This window comes from Corvus brachyrhynchos, unplaced genomic scaffold (assembly GCF_000691975.1).
Source record: "Corvus brachyrhynchos isolate BGI_N302 unplaced genomic scaffold, ASM69197v1 scaffold116, whole genome shotgun sequence".
NCBI lineage: Eukaryota > Metazoa > Chordata > Aves > Passeriformes > Corvidae > Corvus > Corvus brachyrhynchos.
The window spans coordinates 14,833,176-14,849,627 of NW_008240221.1; the positions used below are offsets into that span (position 1 = coordinate 14,833,176).

The 16,452-nt window shown below is 40.1% G+C and overlaps 1 protein-coding gene across 2 annotated transcripts in view; it reads left to right on the top strand.

Moving 5' to 3' along the window:
* SUPT3H (SPT3 homolog, SAGA and STAGA complex component) overlaps positions 1-6,911 on the top strand; it is a 247,162-nt gene extending 240,251 nt beyond the window's left edge. For both annotated transcript variants that reach the window (XM_008641901.2, XM_017744982.1), the window contains exon 12: positions 6,834-6,911. In XM_008641901.2, coding sequence (XP_008640123.2) covers positions 6,834-6,896 — 63 coding nt within the window. In that variant the 3' untranslated portion in view covers positions 6,897-6,911. The remainder of the gene's footprint in view (positions 1-6,833) is intronic.
* The last annotated feature ends 9,541 nt before the right edge of the window (positions 6,912-16,452 follow it).

Below are 16,452 nucleotides of genomic sequence, written 5' to 3' on the forward strand. Positions count from 1 at the left end.
CGTGCGTTCTCAATGAGTTTTACTCAGCCACTGCAAAATCATCATTACAGATAAAAACTTAGAAAACTAAGAAATAGGAGATGTTTCCAGCTGTATTCTTGACAAAGCATGTACCTTGAAAAATTGATAAACTCTGTTAATCTTCACAGTAAATATGGGTTCAAACACTTTTGAGAAGTTGATAAATAAGGGCAGTCTCTTAAAGAAGAAAACTGCAGCAAAAAAATACTTTTCTTGTCTACTAATATAAAGATGCAGCACTGTGAAAAAGAATATCTCAAAATACACTCAGATGATGCAAGGTCCTTTTCAGAAAGTTCAGATCTTAATGTTTCTCGAAAGTAGGAGATACAGATGGCAATTCTAAAAAAATTCCTCTTTGCAAAATGCATTAAGAACTTTTGCACTTCTCAGTTTAAATCCCTGGGTTACTTCAGCAAACATATATGTTTAGAAAGGTATCTACTTTTCACATTTAAGTGAATAAAAAAGGAACAGCATGCATTACCAGTGTATTTCTTTGCCATGTCTGTCTTACACGTTTTGGAAGAAGAAGTGGGAAAAGAAAGAAGGATCCAGTTTATGCTAAGCTCTGTTTGGTTTTGAGCTGTTTGGGTATTTCCAAAAGCCAACTCTGGCGCCTTAAATTTTGCTTTCATCAAGAACATGGTAATTCAAAATAGTTAGCTGAGTTTTGGTTAGTGTAGCAGCAGGTCTCTTCATATTTTTTTTTTCTTTTTTTGTAAGTAAACACCCATGATTTATGGAATATTTTGTTTCAATTATTTTGACTTTGCCTTTCACCTCTTTGACCTAGAAAGTCGACAGTGCTTTAATAACCAGTGTCCTTGTTAGAAACTTATTATGTGGCTCTTTCTGGAACAGCAAGTCAAGTATGTGGCATAGTATAAGGAATTTCAATGTAATTTGTTTAGAGAGGCTGTTGCTTGACAAACCTTCTCTGAACAGGCTACATGGTAAATGAGAAATTGGAAGTCTCAGGGCTGGGATGGATAATGGACAATAGATGCTTTCACTTCTGGTGCCTGTTCAAGTCCAATCTGTCAAAGACTGAAAATTGTTCCCTTTCCAGACTGGGCAAGTGGCCTGTGAGTAAGTGGTTGGTTGACTCTGCCTGGTGCCATAAAATTTGCCCGCAAGACAAAAATGTCCCCCCGTTTGGCTTCCTGGCCCAGTCATTTCAAAAGCCAAAGCTGAAACTGCATCTGCCTTCTCTTCCAGATCAGGATCAAGAGGTTTTACTGGTATCTTTTTATCTATCTGTTTATCTACTTATTTATTTATTTATTTGTTATATTTTGTTGTTCCCATTTTTTTGTCTGTAACACCTGTCGGAAATAGCACATGGAACACAGCAAAAAATGGTTGTTTTCTTGAGGATAAAAGAATTTCCTTCCCCAACAGAGATCAGTGGTTCACAGAGGGCCAGGATCAATGATTCACCCCATCAACAGTGCACCTGCAGGAATAAATATCACCCCAAAACACATTCTGCTGCAATATCTCTTCATTAACTAAGGGCTCTGTGAGAATCAGTAATGCGTTTGCAGTTGAATCATGCCCAGCTAAAGACAAATGAAGGAAATATGGAGCAATTAAGTGATACTAAGTGACACCAATTTATCAAGAATAAATAAAAGTTTGGTGGTAAAAATGGCTTGCAAGTTCATCCAGTCTCAGCAAACCTCATGTCACCATTTCTGGGATAGAAAGCCCAGCCTTTCACCAGGAGAATGTTCCCACAAAGGTGAAGTGGTTTTGAGCAACTTCTTCAATGGACTTGACACCAGCAGGCTTCTCTGTGACACCAAGGTGACAAGTGGCCTTTTTTTCCTCTTTCTTTCTTACTTTTTTTTCCCCTTAAGCAAACTGAATAATTACAGGGAGAAAAAAAAGAAAGAGAAAAATACATGCTTTATTTATATTTAATATCCAAGATTGGACTTTAGCTTGTGGGAAGTATGAAAGCTCCCCCAAGCTTTTGAGGGCTCTGTTGTGCCCTGTGTACCAACCGCTGGCTGCACCAAGTTGGTGTTTAGGGTTCTCCTGCTCCTATTCACAAACACTGAATTTTTCTCCTTTGTGGGCAATGTCCTCTTTTGTATTGCCAAAATTCTTTGTGTGTCCTGCAACAAGCAGTAGATCTGGTTTTCTACAGTTTCTGCAACAACTGCAGATAGAGTTGTAGACCCCTAATGTGGTTGGAAGAGGATGAAGTAAATTTTGGATGGAATTATTTTAAGACACAGACACCCTTTGTTACTTTACAGAGGAGATGATGTTGGTAAGAGACAAGGACCTGCAGAAATCAGGTTGGAAAGAAAAACAGCAGAGACAGAGATAGGCTGGTCAAAAGTGAGTGGGAATGATGATTTATGGAAAGATGGGAGAATGGGCCAGAAACCAAGGGGTGGATAAGCTGAACTGAAGGGCAAAACCAGATAAATGGAAGGATAGATTTAATTAAACAGAGTAGAGTTGGTAATAAAGAGTTAGGAAAAAATGCTGTTATGAAGAACAGGAAAAGGTGGACAGGAAAACATGATGAGAGAAAAAAATGAAAATTGTTCCATTTATTGTGGAATATCTTGTCGTTTCTAATAAATGAGTTAATAGTGGTGCACATTTTAGAAAGCTGAGAAGGAAGTAATAATAAAAAAGCAAAGAAGAAGCATTTAAGTAGATACTAGTTAAGGTTTATTTCTTAGTCTATGTAAGGTTTTAGCCACATAGCTACTGGTGAAATAGCCAGCTAAGATCAGTAGTTGGCTTTCAAAATCTCAGCATTAGAGTTTATTTTGTAGAAATGTTAGTTATTATATTACTATTATGCAATAATATATCATAACCAATGGCAAAATATACCAACTAGTATGTATGTGTATTACTAATACTGATTGGCATGAAGAAACAATGGTCCACTATAATTAGACTAGCACAGACAGTTCCACGCCTTGTCTAAAACCAAAAGGATAGGGAAACAGGCAAAAAGGACTTTTTTTTTTTTTCTGTATTACAAAATGTTCAAGCTCTTACTTATTCTTATTTTGAAGTTTACTTTTGAAATAAGATAACTTTGTGTTTTGGGAAAGGAGTGGCTGAGATTACGAAATGCCTTGATAACACATTAAACTCATAGAAAGTCACACCTCCATTTGACACTTGAGTGTTAGAATAGCTCCAGCATCCAAAAAAGTATTGAGATTTATGAACATCTTGAATACACCTAGGGTGATGAGCTCCTTGGCAAAATATGGGGCAACAGGCCAATTCTTTACCCAATGGCTGTCTGTTTTCAAGACCTACCTATGAACCTGTGTTCATATGACTGTGTCCCAGTGTCCAAAAAATAGGTCTTAGCCCCACTGAAGTGCCTCAGATTCTTCTTCCGTAAAAATCATGATCTTGCATTAGAAAGAATTTTTCTTCCCACCCATGAGAGTTTGAGGAAGAAGGTGTTGAGCCCATCAGTTCATGCAGGATGATAATCTGCAGTAATCTCTACTGATTTAATCTATCTTCTTCTCATATTTTGGGCATCTGAATCCTAGTCTGGCTTCTCTTCGCCACTTACTCCAGGGTATTTGTGCTGTACACTGGTGAAACAGAAAGCTGAAGAGTCAAAATGCTGCCCATCAATGGGCTGCAATGGAGTGTATTCCTGCCCTGACAGTGAAAATTAGCTTCTTCCGTGGCAGTGCGTGCTGCTGGAGACTTCTGTGCGGTGTCATTTACAGCCATGTTGTCTTTGTAGATTCCTGCTATGATGTGAGAACACTGATGAGTGGAGGGGGAAGGGAACAACCTTCCCTTTACCATATGGGAAACACCTGTAATGGGCAGCAGAGCTCTCTCTAAAGAAATGTGTTGCCATTTCATAGTTTTTTTCAAAGTGTTATGTAGACAAAAGGTATCAACTTGAATTTTTACCAGCGTTGACTGTCCCAGCGTCTGGGGCCAGGCATTCACCGTAATGCCAAAGTATTCTTTTAAATGAGACAGTCAGTAATGTTTTAAACTGTCTCACCCAAAAAGAATGTAGCATCCACTGGAAAAGTATAGAGTAGTCTAAGTGCTCCAAAAATAAAACAAAAGGAACAATATCATGCCCTTTTATTGTGGCCCCTTAACTCTAGTCCTCTGAGAGCAGCGCTGATTGATGTCGGTGATGCAACCTAAAAATTAATGTCAATTACCCAAAACAAAATGCACATAAGTGACTTCAGGGTCTGATTTCAGTCCACAAAAGCCAGGAAATTCAGAGCTACTGGAGAGACGAAAACCTGGATTTCACATTCCCATCTTACCAACAGCCATTCTGCTGGAGGGGAAGAGGAGAAACAAAGGAAAAGGGAGTTACACCGTTAAAATAAATAATGTGATGCAGACAACAGCTCTCTCTTTGCCGAAGCCTGGATCCACTGGGTCCCATTAGCGTTAAATCCAGGAACTGCAATGTGTTCTAGGTTTGGGGCTCAGTTACTTCCCTACCACTTTCTGCTTTTTAAAATATAAACTCTTTTATTGTTTTAGTTAACAATAACATTTAATGAGACCTAACTAATTCTTCATTTACAGTAATTATTTAGTGTTCTTGCATTTCCATCCACTGGAAGTGGGGATGTTGCTGTCAGCATGATTAGCCCATGCTATCTATTTAATGCAATAATTGCACATCCAAACGGGACTGACCTTGCACTCTCTGATAAATGAACATGCAGTAATCTAGATGTTCTGGTGTCAGCATGCACACAAATCAAAATGTTGTAACATCAAAGAAGTATGTATGAAAAAACTTCCATACAGGATTTAAATATTCCTCAATGTTATTAAAAAAATATGGGCTGTGATATCATGAAAAGCCCATGGTGGGGTCACAAGCGAGTAATCCATCTCCCTATTCCTAAACCCATATTTAGTGACTGAACAATGGCAACCAGCCAGAAGAATCTCGTGGCCTGGCCAGTTTGTTTTCAGAAGAGTATCACTTTTATAGATGTGCATATAAATGTGTGTCTGCTCTTAAACTGGATACAAGGGAAAAAGATGAGATGCGGTAAAGAAGAAACGAGAGTTTGATGTGATGGGTCAGACCACTGAGATATTGGTAATGGCATTGGTCTGTCCTTGCATTTCAAAATAAGTTTCATTTAAGTAACACGTGCCATAGGAAGTGACGTGAAATTAGATCTGTGGAGGGGGGTTATAGCATGAAGGTTCTGAGTCTGCTGAGTTATTTCAGTTGCTTCACAAAGTAGATATTATTTGTCCACCCCCCACCCACAACCGATCAGTCAGAAACTACCAAAAGGAATTTTTAGTCGGTTCTAGGAAGGACATTTTGGAAGCCTGCTATTCTCAACAACCATCCGGTGTCCCTGGGATAACCTATTTGGCCAAGATGCTAGGAAGGTAAGAATCAGATGGACAGAAAGACATTTAGAAAGATTAAAGATAACTTAAACTGCACGTTAGAGAGGCTTGAAGTCTATCTCCACTTGTGAACCAGCTTTTCCAGCATATGAATGTGGATATAATGTCATTTAAAAAGTATAATGTAACAAAAAGCCTGTTCTTCCTTGGGATCCCAATTTCCTTGATGCATTCTTGCAGATCATAACTTGCCAGCAGCTCTTTGAAAGTGCAACAAGGGCTCTCCTCTGTGCAGGCTGCCCAGTGCAGGAGCCTGTGAGGCTTTGGGCAGTGTTCCCACATTCCCAGTGTGCCACTGGCACGGTTTGTGCTCATCAGACCCTGCTAAACATTGGAAGGAGTTTGTCTGTCATGCAGGTAGGAAGTGCTGGGGAGAGCGGGACCAGGCCCTGCAGCATGAGTGGTGGCCAGGAGGGGACTGCCCTCTTCACATGTCCCAGCTCACTCCTTTTTAAATGAAGCCATCCCCAAGTCCAGCTCTTCATGTGCTCAGCATATTTCAGCATTGAGATCGAATTGCAGCCTGTCAGGAGATAGTGAGCAGGGCCACTATCACCCAGACCCTGTCAGGATCTGGTATTTTTCACAATTCATGGAATCATTTAGGTTGGAAAAGCCCTCTAAGATCGTTGAATCCAACCATTAACCCAGCACTGCCAAGCCCAGCACTAAAACCAGTCCCCAAGTGCCACATCTACACATTGACCACTTCATTCTTGTTACCTGTTTTTTCCTTCTTCTATTTGCTTTGCATATATTGAAGAAATCAGTCATTCATACTACATTCTTTTCCAAATCCTCATACTACTTTCTTTTCCAAATCCTCATTCAAGTCTGACTTGAATGGGATAAATGTGTCATTACTTTGCCGAGACTGGCCCAATAGTTAAATGGGTTGTGACTTAAAGGAGAAGCATCCTTCTGTGATTATCACCAATTACTGGTGAAGTGTTAACTGTTCAAGGGAATTAACTGCTCTGCTTTGTATTTTTTACAGGTGCATTGCATTCTTTGCATAAGGAGTAGAACATCCTGCATGTAATTAAAGAATAACCTTTAATTTCCTAAATTATAAATGCTTACCATCATCAAAAATCAAATATCTATATCAATACATGTCTGGATTAAAGTTCAAATTAGGGATGGAGCTTTGTTTTGAAGGGTGGGGGCATTTGGTTTTCATACTTAGTGAACCATTTTTTAAGTTTGGATTTGATACTGATTTTCAGAAGTCCAGGAGGGACCAGGAAACCTATTTTGATTCAGGGCTATTTCTAATATAAATGTCATAAAACCTGGTAGAGTATAATAATTTATTCTGCTGCTAAAATATTGGTTTAACTGGTTAAACTGCCTCAGCTCTTGGATTTTTTCTTCAGTGTGTTGCAGAAATACATGTGAAAGGTCGATTGGATGCCATTCTGCAGCCTAATCCTAGGTAATTTATTCTGTTTTACCTGAGAGAAAGGTCCAAATACATGTTTTTCTGGTTTTAATCAGTCCAACTACAATTGATTCAACTTTTGCCTGAATAAGGAGTGAGTAAAAACTTAGCAAGAGCCTCAAGATTTGGCTCTTATTCATTAACCTCAGGGCAGACTTCATTTTGTGTGATTTTTAAGCTATTAAAATGTTGGTTGGCTTCCATTTGAGCTCAAATTCCTAATATCACCAAATAATTATGTGTAGATGATGAAATGAAAAAACAGGCATGTAGTCTCCAAACACGTTTCAGTCTGGGTGGCTGAAATGGCTCATAACATTCAATGCATGAAAATGGGGTGGATTGAATAAATTAGCAGAATCACAAAAGGAAACCACTATAGGAAATAGTTTTACACGTGTAATCACTCCCGTACTCCAGTGAATGTGTCAATCTGTACTAAATAAATATATTTGTTTATAGACATGTTCTGTATTAGCTTCCACTCTTTCACAGCACTTTGCCAAACAAAATCCCACTAGAAGTAGGATGTTCGCACCCGAGTAGGAGTTTCTTGGATAAATATTTTTTCTATATTGAGACCAAAACCACTTCTACAAATTTCAGACTTTGATTGGAATAGTATATTTCTTTTGCCTTTTTTTTTTTTTTTTTTTTTTCCTTTTTTTTCCCCCCCCCCCCCTTCCCATCTCCTTCACTGGCAGCCACTGATGCATTACCTTAATTCCTCTTGCCTCCCACTGCTCCGGTGCGCCGGCGCCCCGCTGCAGACAGAGCACATCAGTCAGGGCTGAGCAGGGGGAAAAGGGGCTGCACCCCAGTGCTGCCACCAGCAAAGAGCCTCGGAGCCTGAGAAAATTCCTCTCTTCACAGACCTGAGCTGTTGGTTGGGCTCTCTTTTCCACACTGAAGTGCTCTGTTGAATCAAAGGGACAGCAGAGGTGCTGTGCCCTCTGCAGAGTGTGTTTGCAGGATGCTTTCAGGAGGTGGGGGAGAAGTGTGTTGCAAAACATCATTAGATGCAACTTTTCATTACAATTTCACCACTTTTAAGGGGAAAAATGTAGGGGAATTGTCTTGTTTTACCCAAATAATTTAATTTCAAAGTAATACCCTCTCCTCCTATGCAAAAGCAGCCAATTTCGACATCCATTTCTGTACATCTGGTATTTTAGCCATTACAATGGAAGACAAAATGCAATGAAAATAATAATTATGGCATAGTATACAATGTATTCAAAGTGTCATGTATTAGCTCTGTAATCAAGCAATCCTCAAGAAAAGGTTTCCAGTGAGTGATAGTATTTCTGTTTCAAAGGCAGGGGAAATTGAAGCACAGAGGCACTAAGTGGTTTGTCTGAGGCCACACAGCAAGTAAGTGTCAGGGCTGGGAGCAGAGCCCAGCCCTGGCTCTTGCCCTTGTACTTAGACGACTGTACCACACCATATTGTTTCCAAATAAATTTGCTCTTTAGCTGCTATGCTGAGCTCATGAGCAGTAGTGACACAGAGGGGGAATTTAACTTCTTCGGTTACTTCCTACAGAAAAAACCCTGAGCTTCTACAGCAGTAGAAGAAACCTTAAAAGGTCAAAAAAAATCATCTCTGGAGACAGGGAGCCATCCAGGTTGTTTGATGCTGAATTGCTCTCAGGTTGAAGCAGTTTTTATTGTTAGTGGTATATTTTCACATGGGAGTGCTGTGACTGTGCAGTGCCCTGAGTCATAAAGCAGAGGTTTCAGTGTCCAACCATACCTAAAGCCTCAAGACTTCCAGTTTTAATTTAGTTCTCAGACATAATGAAGTTGCCTGTGTACATTATTGCTGCCATACAGCTAAAGCAGCACGTTGAGGCACATCAGGAGAGGAGAGTTTGACCCTTGAGCAACTCAAGGTGTTTTGACCAGTTTGACGTGAGGCAGTAAAATTTTAAGTGAGCTAATTGCACTGCTCATGAGGAGATCAGGGACACTCAGGAACCACTGCATTTCCAGTGTGGTGAGGGGGTTAAGCTTTCCCAATTATGCTGGATTCCAACAGGTCATATCCATCAAGGTCTGGTGCCTTGTGGACACCTGCTGTGTGCTTTTCCAGCAGCGTGTCCTGGGCAGACAGTTATGGGCCATTAGACCCACGGCAGGAGGAACTTGCTGGATTTTGACTTGCTCCACAGGAGAAGCAGCTGATGCTGTCCAGGGAGGAGTGGTGATGGAGCCCAGCTACAGGTTTTGCAGCCTGGGGGAAGGGATTTCTCTCCCTGACTGTGAATGGAGAGCAGCATGTAGTTGAGGTAGGGCTCAGAACAGAACTTCTATCAGTGTGCAAAGCAGCATCGCCTTTCCTTAACAATTAAAAAGGGTTTTTTGCTCTCAGACATATAAAGCCCATTAAAACTGGTGGCAGTGATGGGAAGGACTTTGTGAAAATATGTTTGTTTTGCAAAGCTGGCTGCCAAGTATTGTTTTATAGTTCTGTTTTTTTCCTTCTTTCTCCTCTGTTTACAGTGCCCTCTGAGAGACTTAAAATGATCCCTCTCTCCCCACCAATTTTGTTCTTTTTTCTCTTGGCTGACACTGGTACCCCACTCCCACACCCCAGTTCTTGCTGCAACAGAAGCCATGATCCTTTTGCCTTGTTTTTCTTTCTTACAATACCAGTCCAGCCCTGAGAACAGCGTTTGCTGGTTAACTGCAGCATTGCAAATTTGGCCAAATACACTGGAGGACAGCAGTACAAGCCCTATGTTTTGTTCTCCATCCACTGGTGGTACTGCACGAGATGCCTGAGAAATTCATTTGTTTTCCAGTGATCCTACATTTCCATCAGCCTTGGGAATGTCATTTATCCCAGAAGCAGAGAAAAACAATAAAAAAGTTGGATGGTTGAGATCTAGATGATGTTCTTTAACAGACTTGGATGATATATCCTGGATATGTCCTATGCCTGTACACAGGAGCCCAGTTTTACACAATTATTTAAAAAGTTTATGCCACTGGCAGATAAAAGGTCAACCAAAGCCCAGAGGTGACTTTGCTGGGAGGCATTTTGTTGATGGGTGGTTTACTGGAGTAGTGCTTTTATCAGCAGGTGATATTTGTGGGCATCTAAGTGTTCTTGTGATCTTTGGCCCCTTCCTGAGGCAGGTACTCTTGGGATGGACACTGCTGCTGTCCCTGGTGTCTCACCAGGCTGAGGATTCAGGGAACAGACCTGAGGAATGCAGTTGTTGGTGTTTCTTACACCTAACTGAGGTTTCCTGGGGTCTAGCATAAGCACCAACATGGTTGTGCTTCCAGAGGGGTTGTTACTGTATGGATAAATGGATGCTGTAGCTCTCAGCACATTGGTCTGGCCTCATCATAAATGAAATCCATGACCTTTCTTGGATACAGCAGGGCAGATCAGCCAGAGCATCATACAAGTTTGTAACATGCTAAACCTGGGTGTCCACAGATACATATTTGGGGAGTGTTATTCGTTACTGACCACGTATAAGACATTACGTACAAAAAGCGCTCCCTCATCCTTTGAGTGGTATCAGACATCTGTGCTTTGGCTACTGATTAAAGATGGGTTTGTGGAACTAGAGCCTTCAGTGCTATTGTTTTAAATTGGAGGGAGAATTATCCATTATATTTCTTTTCTCATATGGATGCATTTTTAATAAAGAGAGTTTATATCCACACAAATTTATTTAAACTTAAACAGAAGCAACTAATTCTAAACAACACATGGATTTTCTTTTTCAAACAATGTTGCTTATACTTTGCCTCTTAAACTAATTATTATTTTAATCTCTAAATAAGCTGACACTTCTTTGCATGTGGTTTGTCTGTTCAGGCTGGGAAAAATTAGAGGAGTAACCTTTTAATCACAGGGGTTTTAATGTAGATGTTTTTATATACAAAGAGTTATGAATCTGTCCAGGGTGATGTGTTTGATATTATGGTGAGCTAATGAAAATTCAAAGTTAACATTCCCCAAATAAAATGGAAAGAAGACACAGGGAGAAAAGGAGCGGATTCAAAATTAGAGAATCTTGGGGGTTTATGGGTTCCAGGTTATTTGGAATGGAATGAAAGTTAATGCTACATCCTTTTTTCCATCCTGCCAGCCAGTGTCTGATCCAAGAATGTCTCTTATTTAAAGGGCAGGGCTCCCTCCACTGTTCTTAAATAAAGGCTCTGACTGGCTGAGATCCAACCCTCCCTGATTTTCACAGTAACACTGTAAGGCTGCATGAAGAGAATTACTTAATGGAAAGAAGTTTTGCATATGATTCCCCTATCATAAACCTGCTCAGGTCATATGGTTCGATTTACATTTATGCAAATGTCAGAGAATAGAGTAAAATTACCCAAAGCGGAAAGGACCGTGGCATGTCACAAACAAGATGTGCCTACTTGCATTTATGTTTGCTAATGAAGTTCAGCCAGGGCTTGCTCTTTGATTTGGATGTTTCTGTCTGCCATTCCACTTTATGCATTGTAATTAAGCCACTTGCCCACACACATACAAGAGGACATCAAGAAAGGGAGACTTCAAGTTTTATAAATGCTTTTCTGTAACTCACTTATACAGGGCCTATAATTCAGGATTTAATATCTCTAAGTGATACAACAGGCCTGCAGTGTGACATTGTGCTTAACTTTAATGCAAGCAGAACAAACTTAAACCAATGGAGGATTTGGCCCAATAAACTTTGGTGTGTCGGGTGCCCGCTGGAGATGTTTTACCCCAGACTTTCCAAATTTTATCCCAAATAAAAATTAGGCAGCCCACTCAAAAATCACAGCTGTTTCTTTCTCCTGCCAAAATTATTATTTCTCATCATGCTACAGCTGTGAAATTACGCACTAGTGTAAATTGTTAACTGGAAACCATTTCTAGCTGAGGTGCCTGTCCAGAAGTCTTGGTATTCTAATCTACTCTGTTCCCTGATTGAGGAGTACTCACACATCTTCATGTTTGGCTGGGACTTGTTTCTGTAAATCACAGAATCACAGACTGGTTTGGGTTGGAAGGACTTTAAAGATCATCCAGTTCCATCTCCCTGCCATTCTCAGGGACACCTTCCATCATCCCAGCTTGCTCCAGGCCCCATCCATCCTGGCCTTAAACACTTCCAGGGATGGGGCAGCCACAGCTTCTCTGGGCAACCTGTGCCAGGGCCCCACCCCCCTCCCAGGGAAGAATTTATTCCTAATATCCAATCTAAACCTACTCTCTTTCATTTAAAGCCATTCTCCTAGTCCTAAATTGCTAATAAACACATGGTTATTTGTCCCTAAATTGGTCCTATAAACTCTTCAGTAAACTGTCCCATGTCATGGGACCTACTGTGAGGATAGGAGTTTTGCTGCCCTTCTCTTGGAGTGGTTCTTTTTCATCCTTCATAATGACACTGCCTTGGGCTACAACTACAGGAGAGAAATGGGACCAAAAAAAAGGGAGTAGAAACTGGATGATTTTTCATGAAATTTGAGGAGTTGCTTGGCCAAAGTCCCTTGTGCCATGCTGGCTTTTTAAGCTGTTAAGTTTTTCTTTCCTTCACCAAACTAAGGGCAAAGCAAGGTGTTGCTTTTAGGCGACTGACAGCAGTGAACAATGATCATCTTTTCTGCTTCACTGTACCTCCTTTCAGGTTGGAAAAAAGCCTGCCTTCATTTATTAAATAATGATAGTATTGCCAGAGAGGATCTTGTGTCAAAATCCGATGTGCTTTGATAACTTAAAGGAGCAACATTTCCAAGGGAGGATTCCTGTATAGAGGATGCCTGAGAAGCTGTGAGAAGGTTCTTCACAAGGTGCCTTCGTGGGGTAGAATCATAGAGTGGTTGGGTTTAGAAGAGGTGTTACAGATCTGGTGCCAGCCCTCTGCCATGGGCAGGGATGGACCCACTGGATCAGGGTAGGACTCTGAAGTGAGAACTAAGCAGCAAAATCATCACAACTCTGTCCTAAATGGGAGCAAGTGGTAAGAGTGGCCTGGACAAGAGGAAGGTCATGTTTCTGCTTTCACATTGTCCCAGCCTGTGCAGCCTCTGGCTCTGGTTGGCAGCAATCTGTCCTTCCACCTTCAAGGAAGATGGAGAAGGGGAAAAAAATCTTGTCATGAAGCAGGAAGGAGCAAGGAAGAGTTTCTGTGAGAGCTAGATCAGCCAAGTAAGGTTAGATCAATGGTTCAGAGCATGGAAGCCATTCTGGGAAGGCAAACTGTGCAATTTGTGCCAAGTTAGGTGATCCCCCTGTCTAAAAGGTGGTCCCTTGACCACGCCTGCACATACTGGGTACAGCAAGAGGCTGACAGAACTTCAACCATAGCAGAAACTCAGCCCACAGCAGGAAAAGTCAAAGCACAGCCTGGTAGTAAATTTTAAGAGAGAACACACAGAAAATTTGGATGCAGTAGACACTTTTCCAAAAAGGGCTCCATGGGCTTATGTTATCTCTTGACAGCAAGACATATCCAGCAAAATGGATACAGCTATTTTAATCCCACATCAAGAGCCTGCATCATTCTCTATCTGTAATTCTGAGCCAAATAATCATATTTAAAAAAAAATAAAAATGCAGATGCTGCCAAAGTGGCATAAAGCACCCAGAAGTGTCATCCAAACCCTCTAAATTATCTCCAACCACATTAAATGTCTGCCACATACATCTAAACTCTTGCAAGGGCACATACACATGCGAGTTTTATGAAAAACATCTTGCTGTTTCTCTTCACAATTCTTGGCATGTAAAGATCTGTCTTTCAGTATCACAAATTCAGCTGTATAGATCTTAAAGATATCTGGTATAACTCAGAAAGATGGGATGTCTGTAAAATACTTTTGCTCTGCATAAAAGCATCGTGGAGGTTAACCTTTGTTATCTAGTAATGTATCAAAATGAGAATGAAGTGTTATCTTGTTATGGAATGGGATGAATCAAACTCCCTCCTCTGAAATACTGATTTTCAAAACAGTTACCTTTATGCTGAGGTTGAAGGTATGGATGGTTTCTGGGTAAAATGGTTGAATTTATTGTTAAATTCCTTAATAAAATATACATATATCAGAATCACTTTGTCTGGCTTGGGAAGTAAAAATGTGTTGTTTTCATTACTGCTGAACTTCAAAATGGCTTCAGGAATTTTGTTGGTCCTTTCCAAAGAAAGAGAACTTCAGGCAGAGATTAAAGCAGAGGAAATTTCAGCCCAAGGGCAAGTGTTTCTGAAAGTTTAAAGTATGTGAAATGGGGAGTGAAGTAGGAAATAGTTTTCAATCCTAACTATAGCCACACTAGTTATAATATATCACTAAATATAGACCAGTGGGTGTGCCCAACTCTCCAAAGGTGTTATCCTGCCTCCCCTGAAACTGGCTTCTGAAATGACCTTTGCAGGGATATAACTGACTATACAACACTGCCCATGTTGGAAAATGTTAAACTTCATTATTTCCCAGGTGAGCCCAGCCAAGCCCAACTTTGCTTCACAACCAAAATTCCTTTCACAAAATTCAACCTTTTACCTTTCATGTAGATCCAGCTTTGTACTCGGGATCATTTGTCTCCAAGCAAACTGCACAGTAGTCCTGAATATTTTGTTTATGTGTTAAAGGTTGTCACTTGGGTTATAAATCCCTGTGAAACTATCGGGGTCAAGCAGCTAAAAACATTATTTTTGCATCAACTTCCAAATGTCAGCCATAATGGTTTGGGCAAGCTGAACATCCAAACTGCCTTGGACTTGCTGCTTGTGGTTGTGGGAATATATTGGATCCTTTCAAAATTATTGGCTAGTCTGTTTTGGGCATTTCATGTTTGGGTATAGAGTCTTCGGATTTATTCTGTGTTTTGTTTGTGGTGATACTGTCATGTCTTGGCTGTATATCCCACAGCTGATGTTCTGCACTTTGACTTTCATGCCATATGCTGCTAGATCTCTAGACTGAAGTGTGGTGTTAATGTAAAGGATGCTGTAATGAACATCTTGTACACATTTCCTTTTGCATATTCACTGTCTGTAAAATGTCTCTCTGAATACATCCTTGCTGGTTTTGAAATGATTTCTTTACAGTTCAGTATAAATGCTATTTATATCGAAAGTTGTTTGAGGTTATCCTTTACTCCTAATGTTACTCTAATTCTAGTTTAAGAGAGGAGAAATTGATCTGGCTGAAATTAATTAGGAAATTGGTAGAGCCACTAAAAATGGTGGTTATATATGGCACTTCCTAAGTGCTTGGACTGAGGATGTACAAAATAAATCTGACGAAGCACTAACTGTAATGAAATAGATGACTACATTTTCATTTTAAAAACAGGATGGCTGCTGAAGGTGAACCAAATAAAGCAAAACTATTTAAACTCCTTTGATTTTTTTAAAGATATTGTTAATATATTTAAAAAAAAAAAAAGTATTTTTTAAACTGAGACTATCTCCTTACAATATAAGGTTTCCAGTGGCATTAAAAGGTATAGTGTCTTATATTGATTCAGAAAGAGCCGTTAAAAATGCATGAAAGGTATTTTAGGGAGACAGTGTCACAGAATCTTTTAAAATTATTTTCTCAAGTGCCACTTAACTCCTGTGCTTCTTTACCATTAGAAGCACTTAATCCCAGGTTACAATATATGGGATATCAAATTATTTCCTACTGACCAGAGAGTCTCTGGAATAGTTTGGAGTAGTGGGGATTATACCAGTGTCTGTTTATATAACTTTGGACTCAGACTATAAATTAAGTTTGGAAAACTGCAGTTATTCAATAATTTATAGAGTATTTAGACAGTTTAGAAATGATTCTTGAACATGGTGAATAGAGAACACGTGCTTATAAAGGACAAGCAGATTCAGCATAATGATGTATTTTTGGCCTCAACTATTTTGCAGGCAATTAACAAAGTAGGATGTTACATTTTTGCCTATCTCTTGCTCTCCTGAAATAGAGTCACTAACCACTTGTTAACCACAGTGATTTTTTAATAGACAAAGTGGTTGCTTACAGCTTCCCTACCAGAAATGTTCAGATTAAACACCCTATTAGATTGCAGCCAGAATAGCCTACAAAACAGGAAGAAAGCCTTGCCTTTCTCTCTGCCTCCTTCCCCTGTTTAAGCTGATGTGATAATTACCGCAGGAATGGGATGACTTTTCTCGCCTGCTGATGTGGATGTGGCTGCAGCAACAGGAAAGACAGTGTTATATTAAGGTGATTTTCTTTTCCCCTCCATGGAAGGAAAAAAAATACAAGCTCCAATGTCTGCATGTACCAGTGAGTGGGCTGGTTTGTTGTGACTATCTGCTGGCTGTCTCTGTCTCTTTTTCCAGCCCCCTCAATCGTTATTCTTGTTTACTAGCTGGAACATTTAGCTAATTAATGGCAGGATGTTTGGGATAGGGTGTAGGTGGACAAGAATGCAGCTCAGACAATGCTGGAGTTTGCAGGGGACTTTCTGACTGCCATGTCATTTTTATTTAAGTGTCTGGAAGTCTGTTCTCCGAAAGATGTTTTTTGGTAAAGCAGGATGGGGCAGGAAGAGGCCAGACAGATATAGACTGGGTT